This window comes from Prinia subflava, chromosome 1 (genome assembly GCF_021018805.1).
Source record: "Prinia subflava isolate CZ2003 ecotype Zambia chromosome 1, Cam_Psub_1.2, whole genome shotgun sequence".
Classification (NCBI taxonomy): Eukaryota; Metazoa; Chordata; class Aves; order Passeriformes; family Cisticolidae; genus Prinia; species Prinia subflava.
This window is the reverse complement of record NC_086247.1, coordinates 42,260,760-42,282,870: the sequence shown is the minus strand read 5'-3', so window position 1 is coordinate 42,282,870 and position 22,111 is coordinate 42,260,760. Positions and strand designations below refer to the sequence as shown.

Below are 22,111 nucleotides of genomic sequence, written 5' to 3'. Positions count from 1 at the left end.
GGGCCCGCCTCCCGCCGCACCCACCGCGCGCCGGGGGGACGCGCGCTGCTGAGCGCGGGCGGGAGCAGCGCTCCGCCACACCGTGCCCAGCGGAATAAGAGCCGGCGGCAGGGAAGAGCGTATGGAGCGCTTTTATCTCTCTCGCGGCAGGATGGGCTCAGGAGAGGCACACACAGAATGACAGAACGGATCAGGATGGAAGGGACCACAGGGGGCCATTTGCTCCAACCTCTCTGCTCAGGCACACGGCACAGGGTTGCATCCAGACAGTGCTTCAGTATCTCCAGTAAGAGTGATTCCAACTCTGGGCTAATTGTGCCAGTGCTCCGTCACTGCACAGTAAAGAAGTTCTTCCTCCCATTCAGGTGGAAGGGAGGAAGAACTGCCCATTGTCTCTTGTCCGATTGCTTGGCACCACCAAGAAGAGCCTGGCCCCATCCCCTTGGCACTTTCGCCATAGATAGAGATACAGATTGATGAGGGCCCCTCTCAGTGGTCTCTTCTCGAGACTGTACAGGCCCGAGAGCTCCCTCAGCGTTTCCTCATCAGAGAGGTGCTCCAGCCCTTCAATCATCTTTATTGCCCTTGGCTGGACAGGCTCCAGGAGCTCCAGGTCTGTTGTACCACGGAGCCCAGAACTGGACAGTAATGCCGGACACAGTAATCGTTCCCCCCTCCTCACAGAATGGGCTGCTCCAACCTCCCCACGCCTCCTGGCAGCCCTAGTTTTGCCGCGAAATTCGGCACGGTGCGGGCGGCTCCACGCTAGGTTGCGGGGGGGGAGACGATGTGCCATTACTGAGGGCAGCCTCTGTCTTGTACCAGAAGTAGTAACCCGCGTCATAATTCTTTCTCTGTTGTAGCAGGTCGAGCGGGGCGCGACCCTCACGTCGGGGCTGCAGAGGATTCAGCTCCTTTCTCTTTTCCCTCTCGGTTCCGCGTCCTCCCATTCTGCCTTCGTTGGGCGCTCCCGTTACGATCGCGCCTCGCCATTGGCCAGAAAGCCCGGGAGGGCGCGCGCACGCCGCTGGCTTTGGCGCGAAGTGTGGTGCGGTAGTGGCGCTGTGCAGGTGGGTGGGGGCGGCGGGCGGCGGGCGGGGGTCGCGGCCGGAGGGGAGGAGAGGGACGGAAACCCGCCGGTCAGGGCTCGGCCGCTGGCGGAGCGCCCACCGCGCTCATTCTTCTCGCCGACCCCCTACCCCCAGGTAGGACCGCCGCTGGAGCCGCAGCAGCGCCATGTCGTCGCCAGCCTCCACTCCCAGCCGCCGACGGGGCAAGCGCGGCCGGGGCAGCAACCCCCCGACTCGTAAGTGCTGAGGCGGGAAGGGGTGGGCCTCCCGCCCCGGGGGTGTTCTCCCAGCCCCTGCCTCGGTCCGCTTGCTGCGGCGGCCTGGCTATTGTAACGCCGGCTCCGCTTGTGTCTTCCAGCACAAGATGCTCGCTCTCCTCCTTCCCAGAAGCGTCGGACAGACGATTCCACCTCCACCGGGGACCTGCAGCCCCTGCCCACGTCCCCGCCCGCCGACGTGCAGAGCCCCGGCGCCGCCGATGCGCTGTTCTCCAGCCCGCCGCAGTTCCGCCACTCCGGTACGCCGGGGCTGCGGCGGCTGGGCGGGCCCTGGGGATGCAGGGCCGCCTGCACTGCGAGCCAGCGTTGGGCCAGATCCGGCTGAAAAACGCTGGAGGAAAAATGAGCCTTGTCTCATGTTTCTCATTTGAATTTAGTACAGTGAACTCTACAGGAGTGCAGGCAGGGTCTGGGGGTGCAAATCTCTAGAGTAGATTCCAGTTAGCATGGGAATATGTATCAGGGAATACACACTAGTTTTTCAAATTTATTTATAGAAAGGATGGTAAAACTACTAACACAGAAGACGGTAGGTTGTCTGCCATAGAAAGCCTTTCTTGTTTTTATATTTAGGGTTCGTTTTAATTCCAGTAGCTGTTAATTGTGTCACTTGCTCTACAACCCCCAAAATACTGAAAAAAGTGTTTTATCCAAAATTCTCCATGTTTTTGTGCTTGAACTTCAGTGTAGTTTTAAAATGCAGTACTGCTGTAAAGTTTTCTAGGAAAGCTTCATTCAAACTTGGGATCTTTGAGAAGAGCTGTTAACAAAAGTTCTACGGACACTGGCAACATCTTTATTGTGTGGGCTTGACTGATACTGCTCATTTTATGACACAGTTGAAAGAATGATGAGACAAATGAGGCTGAATTTTAGTCTGCTCCAGATGTAAAATGTCTCAATAATCATTACAAAACTCCTCCTCTTATAGCCATTCCTCTTGACTTTGACATCAGTTCACCTCTGACTTACGGCACGCCCAGCTCCAGGGTAGAGGGTACCCCTCGAAGCGGTGTACGAGGAACTCCAGTCAGGCAGAGGCCGGATCTGGGCTCTGTCCGTAAAGCCAGACAAGTGGATTTACACTCGGATGGGGTAGGTGGATGTCTCACCTCTTGTATCTGACTGCTTCTTTTTAAACAGATGAATATTTGTGTGTGCTTAATTTTTTTCCATGCAGCTGGCTGAAGATATAGTTGCAACTGAGCAATCTCTTGGACAAAAGCTTGTTATTTGGGGAACAGATGTTAATGTGGCCTCGTGCAAAGAAAAATTCCAGGTGGGTTTTGTTTCTTCCTTTTTTTAAAAAAAGAAAAGCTAGTTTGATTTAAACAAATATTAGTTGAATCTGATACAAGGGAGGTTTTTGTACTGCTGAATTCTGCTCATTTTTCCTCTCTTTCTTAACTTTCAGAGATTCCTCCAGCGCTTCATCGATCCACTGGATAAAGAGGATGAAGACATTGGCCTGGATCTTAATGAGCCACGCTATATGCAACGACTTCAAGAGGTACTTGTAATGCAGTCATTTGTAATTCAGCTTTGCTTTTCTCGGTCTTGCATGCCATTGAGCTAAAGATTTCCTAACTCCCTTGCAGATTAATATGGTTGGGGAACCATTCTTGAACGTAAATTGTGACCATCTAAGATCATTTGATGAAAATCTCTACAGGCAACTGATCTGCTATCCTCAGGTGAAGTAGTGCACTTGTTTTCTGGCTTTCAGGTGGCTCTTTTGCATTTCTGGGTTTCAAAATGCTTGTTTAAATGCAGTGCATACTGTGTGTGTTCAGTGCAATCTCAGTGGCTATTTTATTTTACTAAATATAAAGTAGGTCATTCATAGTAGATGATCATAGAAACAGTGAGTAGCTCGTGCATGTGAAGTTAGCTGGTCAACTGCAATGTCCAGAGTTTTGTACTTTCACCCCCTGCAATACTCAAGTGATTGATTAAATCTGATCCAAACAGCAGGTTTTGTTACGTAGGAAAATAGTCAAATGGTGTAACTTTTAGTCATTACTGGCTGATCAGCAGCACATAAAATGCTTTATGCATGATTTCTTCCTTCTATGATTTAACTTGTAAGCTGTTTCTAATACAGGAAGTTATCCCAACATTTGACATGGCTGCCAATGAGATCTTTTTTGATCGTTACCCCGATTCAATACTAGAGCATCAAATTCAAGTAAGGCCGTATAATGCACTGAAGACCAGGAATATGAGAAATCTAAACCCTGAAGGTAAACGTTTTGCTTACTATGTTATACAAGAATCTTAAAGATTGTCATAAACTTAGTGAATACTAACAGAGGATTGCATTAAGATTATATAAAACTGTACTTGTGGTCCCTCCAGACCAATGTCTTCCATTCATGTCTGTTTCAGAAGCAAATGCTTCAGAGCCCAAATGCAGAGTAATCTATCCATCAAGGAAATCTCTCATCAACTACTCATGTTCTTAGTTCTGCAAGTGCAAAGGACTCTTTCTTTTGTATACATACTCCTATAAATTAGAATGTTGGTATTATGCATTTATGATTCATTTTGCTTAAACAAAATAGCAGTAACCTGCCTCTACTTTCTGCCTAAAAACTATTGTAAGGTGACATTTTGAAGGTTATTTAAATTTTAAGAGCGCAAGGTCATGACATGAGTCTCTACATTTTTGTAGACATTGATCAACTCATTACCATCAGTGGCATGGTCATCAGAAGCTCCCAGTTAATTCCTGAGATGCAGGAAGCGTTCTTTAGATGCCAGGTCTGCGCTTTCACCACCAGAGTGGAAATCGACCGTGGCAGGATTGCCGAACCATCCGTGTGCAAGAACTGTAACACAACGCACAGCATGGCGCTGATTCACAACAGATCCATGTTCTCTGACAAACAGATGGTATGTTGGCTTAGCTAGTGGCCAAAAAGAGAGAGGTGCTAGTTTTTGCTCCCTCACCCTCCTAAAATCATCAACAGCATTAGTTATGTATCTTGGGATTAAATGCTTTGAATAGAAAATTGTTGTGGAACATGGAAATGGGTGAAACAACTTAGTGAAACAGTAAATGTACTTTGGAGAAGGAATGCATTAGGAGGATGAAATGAAGTATACACACCTCTTAATGTTTCTGCATGGAAACCCCTTTATATACAGTATGTCCACTTCTGTCTAGACTAGATGAGCCTTGTTTGTAGCAGCATTTTATCCATGCCAGTAGCAATCAGCAGAATTCTCATTTTCATAATGTCTTTTCATCAATAAGACATTTGATGGGGTGGGGTTTGGGTGGGGATATTTTGTTCCTGTGCAATGTTCCTGATTCAAAATGATGCTCAAGAGTGTGTGAATTCAAAATCCTGTTGCATGCTTTGTGGAAAAGCTCTGCTTTTTTGCAACTGAAACTTAAGTGGTTTTTTTGCTAGATCAAACTGCAGGAGTCTCCTGAAGATATGCCAGCTGGACAGACCCCGCATACGGTGGTGCTCTTTGCTCACAATGACCTTGTTGATAAAGTTCAGCCAGGTGACAGAGTTAATGTCACAGGTAAAGTTTGGTTTGAGTGTTTCCATTTTTTTTTTCATTAATCTTAACTGTGTGTGAAGGGACCTGATGGGATGCACTTCCAAGTGCTGAGGGAGCTGGAAACTTCCTTTGCAAAGCCACTCAGTTATCTTTAAAAAGTCATGGTGACTGGCTAAAATACTAGGAAAAAAAGCTAATGGCACTCCCTGCAGTGAGGAGGAGACCTGGGGAACTGCAGGCCAGTCAGCTTCATCTTGAGCCCTGGGAATGATGACAGAGCCAATAATCCTGAAACCTTTGCTGACTGGGACAGTGTTCTACACCTTCAGCAAACTTGCAGACAAGAACAAAACTGGAAGGAAGCAGTGCGTGACAGACCGTGGCTGTGGTGCCAGCATTGTCCTGGGCTGTGTTAGGAGAGTTGCCAGCAGGTTGAGGGAGTACTGAGTCCCATTGTGGGGTCTCCCAGGGCAAGGGAGACATGAACGTACAGGAGTGAATTCAGCAAAGGGCTATGAAGATAACAGAAGCCTTGGTCATACATGGAAAGGCTGAGAAAGCTGTGACTGCTCAGCCTGGAGAACAGAAGGCTTGGGGGAATCTTAGCATGTTTAGAAACACCTGTTTGGTGTGTGTGGAGGGGTGGTAGTGTCAAGAAAGCAAAGCCAGACTCTGCTTAATGCTGCCTAGTGGCACACAGAGGGCACAAGCTGAAATACAGGCAATTCCAGTTAAAAATAAGAACTTTTTTACTGTTTGTGTGATCGAACCTCATCATGGCTTGACTGGCAAGGCTGTGTGGAGTCTTGGTCCTTAAAAAGACTCAAAACCTGATGGGAGACAGCTTTTAGCAAGCAGTGCACTCCAACCGACTCCAGTTTGACCCCATGATTGGACTAGACATCCCCAGGCTGTCTGACCTTGATTCCTTCACTCTAAAGCTGTTACTTAAGACACAGTATCTTAAATACTGTCTGCAGTCAGAAGAGTGATAATGTAGAGTAAGTCTTTGTGATACTGTAGCATATGATAAACCACTTTGCTTTAAAACAATTGCTGTAAAAAAACCCAAGCTGTTTGAAACGTGTTAGAAATCTGTTATTAAACTTGGCACTTAAAAAGAGGGGGAAAGGCTGACTGGAGTGGGAATTTCCAAAGCATCAAGCATTGATTTTCTTTTAAAAATGCTTTCATTGATGAGGACACTTGTGGTATGAATGTAAAACATATATGTCTATCTGCAAAAATGGGTCTAGGTGACTTAAATGTGGCTTCTACATGACTTACAGTGAGAAACTAGATGATAAAGTATTTAGGCTGTTAAGAAAAGCTCTACTCTTCTTGGGAACTTGTGTAATTTTTAGGGTTTGGAATTAGCATGTTTCTCCATATCTAATGCTGTGATTGAAATTTGCATTCAGGTATCTACAGGGCAGTCCCCATTCGAGTTAATCCCCGGGTGAGCAGCGTGAACTCCGTGTACAAGACCCACATTGATGTCATACACTATCGCAAGACAGACTCCAAACGCCTGCACTGCGTTGATGAGGAAACTGAGCAAAAGAGGTTTACAGAGGAACGTGTGGAAATGCTCAAAGAGCTTTCTAAAAAAGTAGACATATATGAGAGGCTTGCTTTAGCCTTGGCTCCAAGTATTTATGAGCATGAAGATATAAAAAAGGTGAAAAGTTCTGTATTTCTCGTTAGACATGTATTTTTATGTGTGTATGTTTGTAGTTACTGTTTGTTGTTAATGTATCTTGAAACTTAAAAATTCAAAAAGCTGTTATCTTGAGCAGTCTTAAAATGTCATGGTCTTGTCAGGGTGGAGTTGGTTGTAAGTGTATCATAATTCTTTTCATGCTGGAGTGTTAATTAGGGAAGAGAACTGAAAATTTAGGAAAGGCAGCAGAACTGGGAAAACTTAATTGTAGGATGCATCCTGAACATTTCCTGGAAGTTCAGATTGCTGATGATCAAAGGTAAGTAAGTACCTGTAACACAGTAACTGTGCTTGCTGAGAAGAGGCATCCACAAGAGAAGAGTAGCTTCAAAATGACATTTGGTTGACTCTGAATTATGGAGTATCAAAACATTTACTTGGATGTATCCAAGAAGGGACTATTCCGATAAAGTGTCAGCTGAGGTACTGGAACATTGTGAAAACTGCAATCAGTAGCAGGTCTCAAGGTATTGTTAGACATCAAACACTCCTCTTCCAAGTATGTTCCTTTGAGGTTCTTTTTTAATAGGTTTATACATTATTATAGTTAACAGGTTCCTGAAAGTATAATTCAAAACCATGCAACGATTTACTTATGAAATGGGAACACAGTTCCTTTTGTTGTTACCTTTTCAACATGCTAATCAAGGCACATCAAGTCTAGGGGGTGGAGTTGAGGTAAACTAAGGACCCTTCATAAAGGGGATTCTTCAGGCTCCAGCCAAAATCTGGTTACAACGACATACAGAATTTGTCTTTGATGTTTGAAACCCAGATGCATTGAGTTGTGTTAATTTTAGCAGTGTTTGTTTTCAGAAGTTTCAGTTGAACAGTTGGATTTGCTCTGTTACATCTGTACTAGAAGTGATATTTTCATTTTTGTAGGGTATTCTGCTTCAGCTTTTTGGCGGATCAAGAAAGGATTTTACTCACACAGGAAGAGGCAATTTTCGTGCAGAGATCAACATTCTTCTCTGTGGTGATCCTGGTACTAGCAAATCCCAGCTGCTGCAGTATGTGTATAACCTGGTTCCTCGAGGCCAGTATACTTCTGGCAAAGGCTCAAGTGCAGTTGGTCTCACTGCCTACGTGATGAAGGATCCAGAAACACGACAGCTGGTTCTTCAGACAGGAGCTCTGGTACTTAGTGACAATGGCATTTGCTGCATTGATGAGTTTGATAAAATGAATGAAAGCACAAGGTCAGTTCTGCATGAAGTAATGGAACAACAGACACTCTCCATTGCAAAGGTAAATGAATTGAAGTTATTCCTAGAGGCTTTTGCTCCTGCTTTACTCAGAGGCTTTCACAATGCAGTTTTTGGCTACAGAATCCATCTAATAACATTGGTGATCTCATGAAGTTGGAGGGAGGTTTTGGTGGCACAGCTGCAGCTGGTTTCAGAAATGTTTTTCCTTTTGACAGGCTGGAATTATTTGCCAACTGAATGCTCGTGCATCTATCCTAGCAGCAGCTAATCCTATAGAATCACAGTGGAATCCAAAAAAGACTACTATTGAAAACATTCAGCTTCCTCATACGCTGCTGTCAAGGTACTGAACTTTACTGCATGTGTCATTTTCAGGGGATGTTACACTTCCTCTTCTGAAAATTATTACATATAGTAGAATACAACTACTGTGTTCTTCTCAACCTAATGGAAAACTTTCATAGCACATGCTTTAAATGCTGTCGTTACATTTTCTGTGTGAGCATAGACGTGCCTTTTAGTATTTACACATTGACTTTGAAGAACACGTGTGGTAAGATCTGTAGGATCTCTTTTATTTAATTCTATTTTGTTTCATAATCATCTCCTAGAAAAGAGCTGTTCTGAAACTCACTGTATTGATAACTAACAAAAATTCAGGATGCTTTTCTTAGCTCCATAAAGCTTTTAAAGTGAAATACTGATAATCAGGGAACTTGGTGACAGAGGTGATAGAATCTTAAGATCTGTGCCTGCTGGATGCTGCTTTGTAAAATTTACCTGCGGAGGTAGCAGTGCTGGTCAGTTATTTGGGCAGTAGCTGTTAAGAGTCACATTTAGTGCTTGCTGACAGAAAATTAAACTACATGTTGGAGTTGCATCTGATTGAGAATTTCCACAGTAACTGGAAATTTGAAGTACACTGATGGTATACTGGGTATCCTGAGAACACTTACAGCTTAAATTTCAATTAAGAGCTGCTAGGTTGGAGCAGCCTCTGAATTTTTTGCATTTAAGCCTACAGAAGAAAGGGTGACTAAAAACGTATTATCCATGTCTGCTTATAGTTGAGACTAGCTGAATATATTGTTTGTAAAATTATACACCATTTTCCTCAGGATTAAACTGCTAGTGCCTTTTGAATTATTTGTAATTTATTTAGTTAGTTTTTGCTGTTATATTTCAGGGCAGTATCTTTAACAGCAAGCTCTGTGCATTTGTTATGTGTGTGGAATTTCTTGTTTGTGGCAGTTGCAACTTTCTTTTGGGGGAGATGTGGGGTGTGGGTTTTTTAAGGAAACAAAATATGTCAGCCTTGAACATGGAATCTGAATTCTGCAGAATGCACCTTGCTTTCAAAATTTCAAATCCATAGGGTGTAAGAAAATCTATTGTGGTGTTCTGTATACTCTGTTCTTGAGTATTCTAGGAAAAATGTCATTCCAGTGTAAGAAAGCAATTTATACTGAGAGCAGGAATTAAGTCTAGTAACTCCTACCTGTACCTAGTTATTATTCAAATCCTTCTAAGCCAAGTGCCTAAATGACAAGAAAGTATGCACACTAATGCTGGATCATATCCCATTCAGATTTGACTTGATCTTTTTGATGTTGGATCCACGTGATGAAGCTTACGACAGGCGCCTTGCTCGCCATTTGGTTTCACTGTACTACCAAACAGAAGAAAAGATGGAGGAGGAATACATGGACATGGCAGTATTGAGGGATTACATTGCATATGCTCGTAGCTATGTAAATCCCAGATTAGGTGAAGAAGCAAGCCAAGCCCTTATTGAGGTATAGAATTGCTGCTGAGAATGTTCAGAGTCTTTCCTGACTTGTCAGAAATGGTGAAATTCCCTCTTACATACACTCTATCTACAGAACAACTTTCTGCAAGATCCTTTAAAAAAAGAGGTCTCTGATGGAAAGGGGGAGCAGATGAGTCATTCTGCATTCTAATGTTTAGCTCTCAGATCTGTTGGTTTGGTTCCATCACATAAAACACATTAAAGTCTACCAAAGCAAAATGTGTTGTCACAGACACAACTATAAGTTGTGGTATAAGACTAATCCAGAATTCTAAAGTGATTCAAAACTTGATTCATTACCATGGTTTAATCGCTTTATAACGGAAAAGAATTTATTTGAGGTGGTTATTCACAACTGCAGACGAACCATGAAGCAGTGTGAGCAGAAATACAGTGTCTGGGATGGCTTGCTAGAATTGCTCCTATTCTGAAATAAGATTTGGGGACTGAGAAGGAATTAAGATGCAGTGAAGATGTAACGGGTGTCCCCCTTCCAGGCGTACGTGGACATGAGGAAGATTGGCAGTGGCAAGGGCATGGTTTCCGCGTACCCGCGGCAGCTGGAGTCTCTGATCCGGCTGGCGGAGGCGCACGCCAAGGTGCGCTTCTCGGAGAAGGTGGAGATCATCGATGTGGAGGAGGCAAAGCGCCTCCACCGGGAAGCGCTGAAACAGTCTGCCACTGATCCCCGGACCGGAATCGTGGACATCTCCATCCTCACCACAGGTGTGTGCTTCCGTAGTGCTACAGGAGCGCCCCTGTTGGGATTTTGTGGTTTTTAAAATGTAACTTAACCTGTTCTCAGCCGATTGGTGAAAGGTGTTTTCTTTGCCTTTGTAAGGAATGAGTGCTACAGCTCGTAAGCGGAAAGAGGAATTGGCTCAAGCCTTACGGAAGCTCATCCAGTCAAAGGGTAAAACACCATCTTTGAAGTACCAGCAGCTTTTGGATGATCTTCGAGCACAGTCTGAAACAGTAAGTTTCCTGCTTTTGCATTTCCATTGATTTTTAAAAGCATTTTTTTCCAAATGAACCTTCTTGTCCTCAAATCACCTTTTGGAAGGAAGTGGAAGCATGAATGATTTGTTGGCATGACTAGAAAGCCAGTTCTGTTACAGACAAATGTATTGGATCTACTGTACCTTAATTTATTCTGGCTTGTGGAATTAGCAAACTCAGCTTCAGGGTTCCAGGCCAGGCTTTGGCTTTCACATAGAACAAATGAAAACTTCAAATACAAATATTAGAAAACTAGTAGAAGTATAGCATTTTTACTATGCTTGAAGAATTTTCCCTATCTTTATTTGATCTGCTCCTTTTCTTTAAGGCTATCACGAAAGAAATGTTTGAAGAAGCACTTCGTGCCTTGGCTGATGAGGACTTCCTGACTGTGACTGGAAAGACTGTGAGGCTGCTGTGAGTTACCCTGAGAGCCTGCTGTCACGACTTGTACTTTGCCTCACTCTAGACAGTGTCAGGCTGCAAGATCTTTGAGATTTGGGACTGTCATCTACTGTGACAGGCATAGCCTTTCCCTGCCAACCAACTGTCGTGGCTTCACTTTGCCTTACTATATTGCCACTGCAAGATTTGCACTGCTTGGGCTATCATTTGCTATGACAAGGGCAGTCCTGATTTAGTGGCATCACTGTCATTAAAAGGTATTATGAAAATCCTCAATACATCAAAAATGCTATTTACATTTTAGGTAAATGTAATTACTAATATGGCAAGGGCTTTGTGGTTTTTTTGAGGTCTTTTAGAGCATGGTAACAATATTACCTGTATTTCCAACTGAATTGCAAAAATTCATCTTAAAGGAGTTTTTAGTAATTGCAATTTTTACTGTTAGTATTGCTGTAAGCTGAAATAAAATTATTTGACTTAAAGGGGCTCTTTCATGTTCATTTCAAGTACAAATTAGCATATTGTGTGCTGAGCACTTTTCAGTCTAGAATTCTACAACTTTTTGGAAGTTTTTTGTGAGAGCATGAAAGGCTTTTTGGTTGGTTTGTTTGACCTGAGTGTCCTGTGGAAGTATTCTTGATGTGAAAAAGGTAGATAGATTCTACTTGCAACCATATTTCTTTACTTCAATTTGAAGTATGACTGGATAAATTAAGATACCTACCTTTGGTGTAATGACATATAATCAGTCCTGAAAGAACAAGGTCTTGTAGCTTGTTTACAATAATATTCCCAAGGGCCTGGTATGGGTGATTTTTTAATAGAAAAATACAATGCTATGTCGACCTTCCTCAGCTTTACAAAGCAGCATGATTCCTTTCTGTGGTCTTTTTTATTTGAGTGCAATGAGCAGGTTAGAATCCTTGCATAACTGTTGGATTATGTTACCGAGAAATATTCCAAACTTTACTCTGCCTTTACTTCATGAAGAAGGAAAAAAAAAAATAATCCATCTATGTACTTACTTGAGGTGATCTTGGATTATACTGTGTTCATCCTAAAGGAATGATGAGTCTTTCTCTAATCGTTAGACATTCCTGAGACAGATGTCTGCATTATCCTTGTCCACACTGCTTACAGTTGATGAGATAAAAATTACATATCAAAGATCATGATCAGAAATAGTTTTTTATAAAACAGATGTACCACAGGATGTTATGGGGAGAAGAACCCAGTGGGAACACACTCTGAACTGAGAAAAACTGCTGAAAATAAGTGCCTCCACAGCAGTCATGAGGATCCCCTAGACTTTTCAGAACAATGGGATTTAGTATGACCATTCTAGGCATCTTCTATCTGCTGATCATACTGAAAGCAGTCACATTTGGGTATGCTATGAATTTTCAGGTACACCTGAGCGTTCAAGGGGAAGTTTAAGTTTTTGGCCTCCAGAGACAGACCAAGAAATGGAATAATAAATTTTGCTGATTCCACACACATTTTCTTCCTCATCCATGAACAGACTGAAGATGTGAGGAAATAAGGCTTTTCTACACACTGTGAGGTGCTCAGTTAATATTCAAGACACAACAAATTTAGCATAACTGGTGACTGAGATCTAAAGAGCTGCACTTGCTGTGCAGCTCATGAAAGGGTCAGGGGAAAGTGCACCCTAATGAAATACTCCATGTCTGGAGAAGGACTAGAAGAAATTAGTAAGATGTTTGGGGAAGTCAGTGAATCATGTGGTCAAGGTTATCTCTGAAGCTCTAACACAAGTGTGCTTTCAGACATGTTACAGGCACCTCTGCCAAACTGAAGTAGGAGAGAAGTCTGAGGAGGTCAATTACAGCCTGCACACAGGCCATAGCTAAATGACATGGATGATGATGTGTGCTTTCCAGGACACAGGCTTGGGAAGAAAGAGGTGACAGCTTTTAGCTGTAACTTGAATTGACTGATCCAGCTCATACTACAGCTTCACAAAGATCATTAGTGAAAGAAGATCCTGTATATCTGGGCAGGGATCACAAAGGATAGCTGGAGAAGAGCAAACATTCCTAAACTATTGCCACTGTGAACAAGACACATTAATTCAGGTCTCTAACCCTCACTCATCCATTGTGTGTTGATTTTGGATGCTGTAGAGTTAATTTTCTTCACAGTGGCTGTTGTGGGGCCGTATTTTAAATTTGTGCTGATAATTTATATTGATTGATATATACGGGGTTGATAATACAGAGGTGTGTTTGTTGTTGCTGAGCAGGGCTTAGACAGCGGCAAGGCCTTTTCTGCTTCTCATATTGCCATGTTGGCATGGGAGGTAGGGAGGAGACAGGCAGGACAGGTGACTCTACCTGCCCAAAGGCGTTTTCCAGACCATATGACAACATGCCCAGTATGTAATGTGAGGGGAAGAAGAAGGAAGAGGGGGACATTTGAAGTGATGTAATTTGTCTTCCCAAGAAACCACTACACGTGATGGGGTCCTGCTCTCCTGGGGATGGCTGGACACCTGCCTGCCCATGGGAAGCAGTGATTTAATTCCGTGTTTTGCTTTGCTTGTGTGCATGGCTTCTGCTTTCCCTTTTAAACTGCCTTTATTTCAAAAACGGAGCTTTCCAGCTTTTACACTTCTAATTGTCTCCCTGCAGGTGGGGGAGTGAGCAACTCTGTGGGGCTTGGTGACTGCCTGGGGCTAAACCATGACACGTTTTTCATTAAACACGGAAAAATGTCATACTGCAGAATTCTCTTCCCGCTCAATTTAACTTACACTGTCCAGGAAGTCAACTGTTACAACAGAGGATTGACCTATACAGTTATATAAGCCTGATTAGGGAGTAAGGGCAGAGGAGGAAAAGGAAGGAGGAAAAAAAAAGCAGTTTACTCCGATTAAAACAAAACTAATATTTTACTGGAGGAGGTACACATTTTGTTCGGTAGTGTGGATCAATTTTTGCGTGGCAAAACACTGGAGAATGCGGGCATCGATCCCGCTACCTCTCGCATGCTAAGCGAGCGCTCTACCATTTGAGCTAATTCCCCCCCTGCTGGCTACAGCCGGGATCACAGATCTCTGATCCCGTCCGAGCGCCTAAACCCGCGGCTCCGCATGTACGATGCACTTTTCTCTCTCGCTTTGGCGTCTCTGCTCACAAATGAAAAAAAGTTGAACTTTGATTCCAAAATCACTCGCTTGTAGTACTTTATTTAGCATTTCCAAATCAAGCAGCAAGAAACAAGGCAAACTGGAACAGACACGTTTTCCAGCTGTGTGTATGTAATAATAAAAAACACCCCGTTATTTGTACTCACGAAAGGAAGAGCGTTGTGGCAGTTCCTCTTCTCGCTGTTCGCGTCAGACTGAGTATTTTCTCAAATACTCGCAGGGAAGTATTACTCCCGCGAGGAGCAAAAACCACAGTGGAGAATGCGGGCATCGATCCCGCTACCTCTCGCATGCTAAGCGAGCGCTCTACCATTTGAGCTAATTCCCCGCACACCCGCATTCGACATCCTGTAACTTTAGACTTTAGTACCTCTAAGTCTAAACTGTGCTTTTCACCTTTACTCGTCTTTTTCACCGCGGGGAGTGACCCCCGGACAGCCGCTCAGAACATTTAACTACTGCCTGACCTGGAGCCGCCGATGGTTTTGCCCCAGATGACAAAAAAACTAACGTGATAAGGCGGAGTAATGTGATAAGGCACTTGACGCTAACGTGCGAGACAAACTCGTGCCCTGCAGCCTCTCAGTCACACTCAGTGTGCCACCTGCCACACGCTAAATTTGTCCTTCTACACGCAAGGTAATCACATCACAGACGACACAGTGGAGCAGCTTGAGGATAATAAACTCACATTTGCCCTGATGGCCCCTCGGGAGACCATCTAGAAAGCAAAACTGAAGCCTGATGAAATTAACTTGTATCAGTTTCCATTACTATTGACAAGAAGATGAAGTGATCTGTGTTAAAATGAAAGTATGCGGATACAAAGCCTTCAAAACTGAAACACCCTCTTTTTTTAAATGGAACTAAGAAGGTCAGACTATTTTTCAGACATAGATAAGGAAGTTTTCCCAATCAGGTGAAGCAATTAGAACATTTTACTTGCCATCTTACATGAAAACTTAGCAACACTCACAACTAATTAATGATCACAAAACAATGCTGCCAATTATACAAAATACCTGTTTTAATAATTGAAAATAGTGCAGAGATCTTGCCTCACTCTTACCTGGCTTGGGCATTAAATAAACTGTTTTTCTGTGAGCCAAATGGGTGAAGTCTTCAGTGGCAGAGTGAGATGAGAGTGAGATATTGTGGTGAAAAACAGGGAGAGGTAACCTGCCTTTTTCATAATGACTCAAACTGCACAGGGTTGATAAAGAAAACTCTTTATAGAGCTGAACTTCATGAAAACAGGATATGGGAGAGATCCTGGCCACAGGCGTGCAGGAGGCCATCACTGAGCCTAAGACACACAAATGCCTCTGAGAAGGACTGAAACTGCTTTTGTATATTTGCTTTCCCCCTCAAGTCTACTCAAGCGAGGTAGATAAAATCATCTCCAATATAATGCAAGAAGTGTTAAGGATCATTTTTTATTATTATTGTCCAGAGCCTGAAGTCAGGCAGGAGAATATTTGAATCTTAAGAGAATGTTAGCAGCAACTGTAGTTGTAGTTCCGCATCTTGACCTGAATCTGGATTGTAACAATTTGGAGTACTACCTTACCTAGAGAAGTTGTAACTTGCTGATGCTCAATTTTGAAATTTCTTTTGTTTTGACTGGTTGCTGCCATCCAGTGCTGCCTAAATCCTTCACAGAAAACCACCAGTACATGTATTGTCGGATTACTGCACACACTTTAGTTTACTAGCAGGATTTAGTTCTCTGCATTTAAACAGCATGTTAGTGTATCCACTCTCTCTGTAAACTACATTTTCCTGCTTGAAATCCAGAAAGCATTCTCTGATTTAATAGCCTGTGAACAGAGGTTAAGCAATGTGCTTCCCATTGCAAAGTCAGTTAGTATGACTACAGGTGAATTTTTCTATTTAAAAAATGTGCTTAGTAACCCCATATATTTAAGATGCAATACTATTTGGAAACAATTATTAAAGTAAATAAATAAAGGTGGAAATACAAATAATTTCTAATTTATAACATAAAAATACATGAATGAATTTTTCCTCTCCAGAATCTAAACATGAACTTTTAAACCATTGTACTTATCATTTAAGTATGTTTAATTAGAAAATAAAGTTGGAAAAGGAACTAAAAGACTTGAAAAAAAAAAGAGAAGAAAAATCTCACTGTGCTTGGGTGACTTCTAAGAGTAGTCTTTCTAGATTTACAAGTCTTTTTGTATTTGCACTGCAAGAGATGTAAGAACAAGAGTTCTCTCTCCTTGAATAAACACTGAAGGGTGCGTTCTCAGGAAAACGAGCTGTTTTATCCAAGGAGAAAATGCTCTTCATACGTCAAGTGCATAGCCTGGCTTTTCAGCCACCGGGTTTTCCATGTAAATTCACAGGTGGCTCAGTTAGAGAGAGCGACCGCACACAGTAGCTGCAGCCGAAGCGGCCAAGAGGGGATCCAGCACGAGTGCAGTGGCCCCGCAGTACCCGCGGCAGGGGGAATTAGCTCAAATGGTAGAGCGCTCGCTTAGCATGCGAGAGGTAGCGGGATCGATGCCCGCATTCTCCAGTGTTTTGATCGGCCGCAGCGCCGCGGCGGGAAAAGATTTTCTGCCATGAACAGTCTCAGGGCTGTGGTAGAAAATCCACAGCAGTAGCACAGGCCACCTCGCGCGGCAACCGGAAGGGGAGAAGAAGAAACGTTAGTTTGAGATTACACCGGAGCACTTGTCTCTGAGAAACAATTTCTTCACAAACCCATCTGAACTAACGCTGTTACTCCGTCATACAGAAAAAAAAATATAGCCATCCCCGTCCCTTACCACTGCACTGAATGTGAGCATTCATGATCACTTTTTAATGATGCGAAGTTACTGAAATTGTCTCTGCGAAGATGTAAAAGTGTGTAGTTCTCCACATAAATCATCAGCTCACCACAGAATTAGTGTATCGCTGTAGGCTGGGCAGGGCACGCGTGTTCCTAACGTGACTTTCAAGTTACACTCAGTCTCTCATCTAATGTCTCCTTCTAGCCATGAGAAGAAAATAATTTGCACCTGAAAAAAAAAAAAAAAGCTCAGCTCTGATCAACGTTAACAACTTAAAGACTTCCTACTATGCAAACGCGTCTCCAAACTAATTCAATTTAATCCTTACGACACTGCTCCAGGAAAACGGATCTGAATTCAAAAGAGCGGCCCGGCCGCTGGAGAATGCGGGCATCGATCCCGCTACCTCTCGCATGCTAAGCGAGCGCTCTACCATTTGAGCTAATTCCCCCGCGGGCTGCACGCCCCCTTCACTGACCATTCGTGCTTTCGCTTCCCTCCCGACCGGACTCCCCGCACCACGCGCTGAAATGTGACCCGCCGCCTCCAACACAAACAAACCTTCTTCCGCCAGCTCCCGGTAGCTGGGCAGTCCGAGCCCTTCCAATCCCCTGCCGAAGCCACGGGTAGGCAATAACAGCGCACAGCCCTCCAATGAAAGGCAGAAACAATTAGGTCTTCCTGCAAGCGCACCGCTTTTGACAGCCGTAGTGGGAATTTCGCCTAATATGATATCTGGACTCCTCGAGGCAACAGCAAGCGCTTTGTCCAGCGGAGCTGCATCTGGATAACATTCGGGCTTGTGTTTCCAGGCAGCTGCAGACTTACGTTCACACTAAACAATTATTACTGCTTAAGAGAAATCTGGATATATTTAAATACTGTATTTTTTCTAAAACGGATTTTTCCTACTTGTAATCCCTAGGTGGAAGACAATCGGCTAAATAATTTTACCCTTCTCCACATTTTACAATATCAAATATATAAGACTGAATTGGAACCGCTCTTCCAGTTCTTTCTCTTGTAGCAAGAGAGGCTGGGTTCACGTTATAAAAAGGGGGTAAAAAAAAAAAGCACCCATGGAACAAGGGTTTTGGAAACAATGAAAAAAAGCACCAAATGGAACACCTGAAAACAAAGAAATAGTTCACATAATTTACTTACATCTCTCAGGCATTTTAAAGTTGTGATGTGATCATCAGATAGACAAGAACAGAGATAAATACATATAAAAAATCCAAAATATACAACTAAAATGTAAAAAATTACAATTTTTTACTATAATGAATCAGCAGTAAAAATGCTGTTCAGTGATTTCACAAACAGCAAGATACTTTTGAATTTTTATTACACTTACAATATTAAATAATCTGCTTTTCTAAAAAAAAAAGGAGTATCTGAAATTAATTTTATTAAATAACTACACAAACATCTCTCGATTTCCCCAGGATGCTTTAAGACACATGAATCACACTGACATATAAAGATCTTTCAAATCTCTATTCTTCAATGAATTAGTGATTTTAGAAAATAAAATAATAAAACTTCAGTCTTTGGTCTAGCCCTAAAGCTGTACACCAGAAGTCCCATGCACATTCTTCCATTAGCAAAATTCCAGTGTCTTGCCACCTACTCCCTCACTCTGACTGAAACAGCTGGCTTTGCCAAAAAAGTGTTTCTCCCTCTCTTACTTAATCCATGTGGAAAGAAGCACCTGAAATTATTTTTCAGGTGGTAATTAAATTTTTACTCCTGGAATTATGCTGCAGATACCACTGATATTTAAGCAATTGGCTGACTGAAAGCCCCACAGGTCAGTGTGCCTGGCAAAGCAAGGAAGCCTGCTGCTCCTTCCATTCTGGGACATTTCACATTTTTCTTAGTATTCCTTCTGAACAAAAACCATTTAGGTCTCAAAAATACCTATACTGTAAAACAAGCCAGCAAACAGAACCCTTCTAGTTGTGTCTGTATCAGGCTTGTACGAACACAGCCCAGGCGAGACCAGGGTTTCATCATGCCAGATTTTGACAGGTACAGCACATCTACTTGGTTTAATTAAGGGAATCCCCAAGCAGGCTTACAACTGCACACAAACTGAAACTTTCAATTAGTGACTAGGCACTGACAGTCTTAAGGCTTTATCACAGCAGGTAGGGTAAAATTTACTTAAAATCAAGCAAAACTCAGAATGAACTATAAATTAGGCAGTGACAAAGTGAGTTAGGACAGCTATAGTACATTCAGTTCATTCTATTAAATAAGCTAACCTTCAAGTTGATAGATATAGCATTAAAACGAAGCAAGTATGTCTCCAGTTCTGTATCAAGTATTTATCCCATATTTAAAGCATTGAAGGAAAAGCTGTATTTAAAGCATAGAAGGATATGTGTTTTGGACCTCAGAGATAATTTTACTAAAAAGCAGTATCAAAATATGGAATTGGACAGCAAAATTCACACCATCCTCTGGAAGGAAAAAACCCACAAACAAACCCCTCAAGCTCCAACAGACAGCACCCAACCAAATGCACTGTAAATCACAGAAAAACCAACACGGAGCCATGCCATGAGTCACAAGAAACCTCCCAGAATCCCTATTTCTGTTTTTAATGGCCACAATGAGAATAATACTCTATTTATTAATGATATTATTGCTTGTTCATATATTTTTGCCTCCATTTTACCATTACTCATTGATTCGTACCCAAAGTACAAGACATAAACATGCTAAAGAAATCCCAAAACATAAGAACCAACCAAAAAGAAAAAAACCAACAAAAAACCTCAAAACATAATAAACCCTAGAAAGATTTGTTACTTTTAATAGTATTTGCTACTGTGGTTACCAGCTGTGAGGAAAATCAGTGTAGTCCATCTGGGAGGTTATGCATGAGTACAAAATTCTGTAATTTTGGTCAAGGAATCAGCTTAGCCAGGCATGCTAGGTAACTTCAGTTACCATTAGCAGTCGCAACAAAAACTTGCAAAAACCAAAATAATTCATATTAAATGTACTGCTTTTGTAACAAGTATGACACCAAAATGTTTTTTGTATATATTTACCAGCTTAGCATTTAGGTTAACACTGTGCTCTCTGTGCATTAATAAGATGGTGATCTCAGAGCACAGCTCTGAGCAAGATCATTTTATGCTACTCTGTCATCTCCCTGAGGACTAATGCAAAAATCACCCTCATTATTTCAACCTGTAAAATCTCTAACTATCAGAGAGTTGAAATACCAAGTAAACATACAGGTTGCCATTGTCTTTCTCTAAAAGGATCCATGGATTTTATATTTCCACCTAGGTTATCATCTGGATTCCAGATTGGTAAAGATTTCATTCTGTTTTCAGATGGGGAAACAGGAAGTCATACACTAACATAACTATGCATTTAGGTTTTCTCCCCAGGAAAAGGGCTGGACTCATATCACAGCTTACTCCTAATTTTTCTGGAAGACCTTGTATCCCTACTAATTTAATGAGTGTTCAAAAAAAGTTTCAACACCATGCTACATGTACAGTGCTCTCCTTGAAATAAACAGAATGACAACACAAACAAACTGTGTTACTAATTTTACATACAAATCAAACTGTTTAATAGTTAACAGCAATAAACAAGGTTGTTACAAAAGTAGTGAAATTGACTGTACCTGAATTCCACTGGATCTGCAACCTTTGTCTTCTAAACCATCACTGCAAGAATCTAGATTTTCATTATTTTCACTAAATTACAGTCCCTATAATTCCATGTAGCAGAGAACGTGGGCTAGGTATGCCTAGGACACCTGACTAATCAGCTATCACTAAACAGCACATATAAGATTTTCCTCGTGTTCTTTTAGTTTCTCTTCCAAACCATAGGTTTACACAGAATAGTAAAAAAAATCTTTGTATTTTTGATTTTTATCTGGCTTTCACTTTTTGTGCCAAAGTTAACAGGAGTGAGAATGAAGATTTTTTATGGCTTAGAAGACTTAAGAAGATTCAGATCGCTATGATATATGAAAATATATATTATCATATGATAAAGCATATGATAATATGGCTTTTACTAAGGAACAGAACTATGTACTCACTAAATGAGATTTCTTCCAGAATAATAGAGTAGTTTTTAAAGAAAAATAACCTAATCCAAATAAATAAATCAACCATTTATAAAAAGCCACAGGGAACTGGTTACATGGAATGAACAGAAAAATTTATCTGGCTGCAGTGTTCCAAGACTAGAGGGTTAAGATACACAGAACTCACTGAAGTTCAGTGTATGTTTAACATCTGATTACTTAGGTCCATATGAAAATCTGAGAGCTTTCCTTTTTTAAATTTATACACCACCAAGATATACAATAATTTTAAACCTGAACAGGGAAACCAGAGTTATCATTATAGGAGCTGTATTCACCAGTGAAGCTACTTGCTTACTTTAGTGTATACTATATACAGTGTATATAGTGTATACTATATTTGTATACTTAGTGTATTCAAAACACCACAACCATGCTGAATTAAGACCGCAAAAAAGTTTAGGATAGCATCCACTTCAACAAGTTCTTCAAACCAAGTTATCCTGATTTGAGTCTTCCACTTTTCTCCTGTGCTCAGTGTTACAAGTTAAGTAAACTCTGGAGGAGCAGTATCAGAAGTAAAGAAAACAACAGCTATTAAAGTTTGCTAATGCAGTGTAGGATTTGTGTGGTTGTAGGTGTTGAGAATAATTGAAAGAGGGCTGGAGCCTGAGTCATGGCAGAGCAGCTCAGGAATAGGAAGCACGGGAACAGGAACCCCACGAGAACCCACAAAAGCACCTGCTCCCCTGTGGAGTCGCACTGCCCACCGCACCTCCTCCTTCAAACAAGCACACCATGACTCCAAAGAGACTTTGTGAGAGCCACCAAGCCAACCACCACGACCAGAAAGCCCCTGGGTAAAAGGCTGTGCACAAACCTCCTCCACCTGCTTGGTCTGTCGATGGTCTGAGCCCGGACTCGCTCCAGCTGACAACCAAGCAGACACAGCTCTCCTGCCTGCACACTCCCACCTTCCCAGCCTCCCAGGACGGGGCCTCTGCCCCGCCCTTCCCAGGCACTATGCGTGCCCTGCCCTGTGCTAGAA

At 42.3% G+C, this 22,111-nt stretch overlaps 1 protein-coding gene, 1 long non-coding RNA gene and 4 other non-coding genes across 6 annotated transcripts; 2 read left to right on the top strand and 4 right to left on the bottom strand.

Annotated features, from left to right (window-relative positions):
• The first annotated feature begins 934 nt into the window (after window positions 1–934).
• On the top strand, window positions 935–11,500 carry MCM4 (minichromosome maintenance complex component 4). Its single transcript, XM_063394466.1, has 17 exons — window positions 935–1,070; window positions 1,206–1,306; window positions 1,429–1,587; window positions 2,280–2,443; window positions 2,529–2,627; window positions 2,763–2,858; window positions 2,947–3,042; window positions 3,453–3,591; window positions 4,023–4,243; window positions 4,768–4,888; window positions 6,289–6,548; window positions 7,476–7,841; window positions 8,017–8,144; window positions 9,390–9,597; window positions 10,109–10,337; window positions 10,453–10,586; window positions 10,939–11,500. Exons 2-17 carry the CDS (start codon window positions 1,237–1,239, stop codon window positions 11,029–11,031), a joined length of 2,583 nt encoding a protein of 860 aa, XP_063250536.1. The 5' UTR covers window positions 935–1,070; window positions 1,206–1,236; the 3' UTR covers window positions 11,032–11,500.
• Window positions 11,501–13,993: 2,493 nt separating this feature from the next.
• TRNAA-AGC (transfer RNA alanine (anticodon AGC)) lies at window positions 13,994–14,066 on the bottom strand. The gene has a single exon. It is a non-coding gene; the product is annotated as a tRNA-Ala (tRNA).
• A 147-nt stretch (window positions 14,067–14,213) lies between these two features.
• Window positions 14,214–22,043, bottom strand: LOC134549076 (uncharacterized). The gene is made up of 2 exons (XR_010079990.1): window positions 21,944–22,043; window positions 14,214–17,777 (listed from the first exon to the last, which is right to left on the bottom strand). It is a non-coding gene; the product is annotated as an uncharacterized LOC134549076 (long non-coding RNA).
• Window positions 14,446–14,518, bottom strand: TRNAA-AGC (transfer RNA alanine (anticodon AGC)). The gene has a single exon. It is a non-coding gene; the product is annotated as a tRNA-Ala (tRNA).
• TRNAA-AGC (transfer RNA alanine (anticodon AGC)) lies at window positions 16,663–16,735 on the top strand. Its single transcript has one exon. It is a non-coding gene; the product is annotated as a tRNA-Ala (tRNA).
• On the bottom strand, window positions 17,373–17,445 carry TRNAA-AGC (transfer RNA alanine (anticodon AGC)). The gene has a single exon. It is a non-coding gene; the product is annotated as a tRNA-Ala (tRNA).
• Window positions 22,044–22,111: the final 68 nt, after the last annotated feature.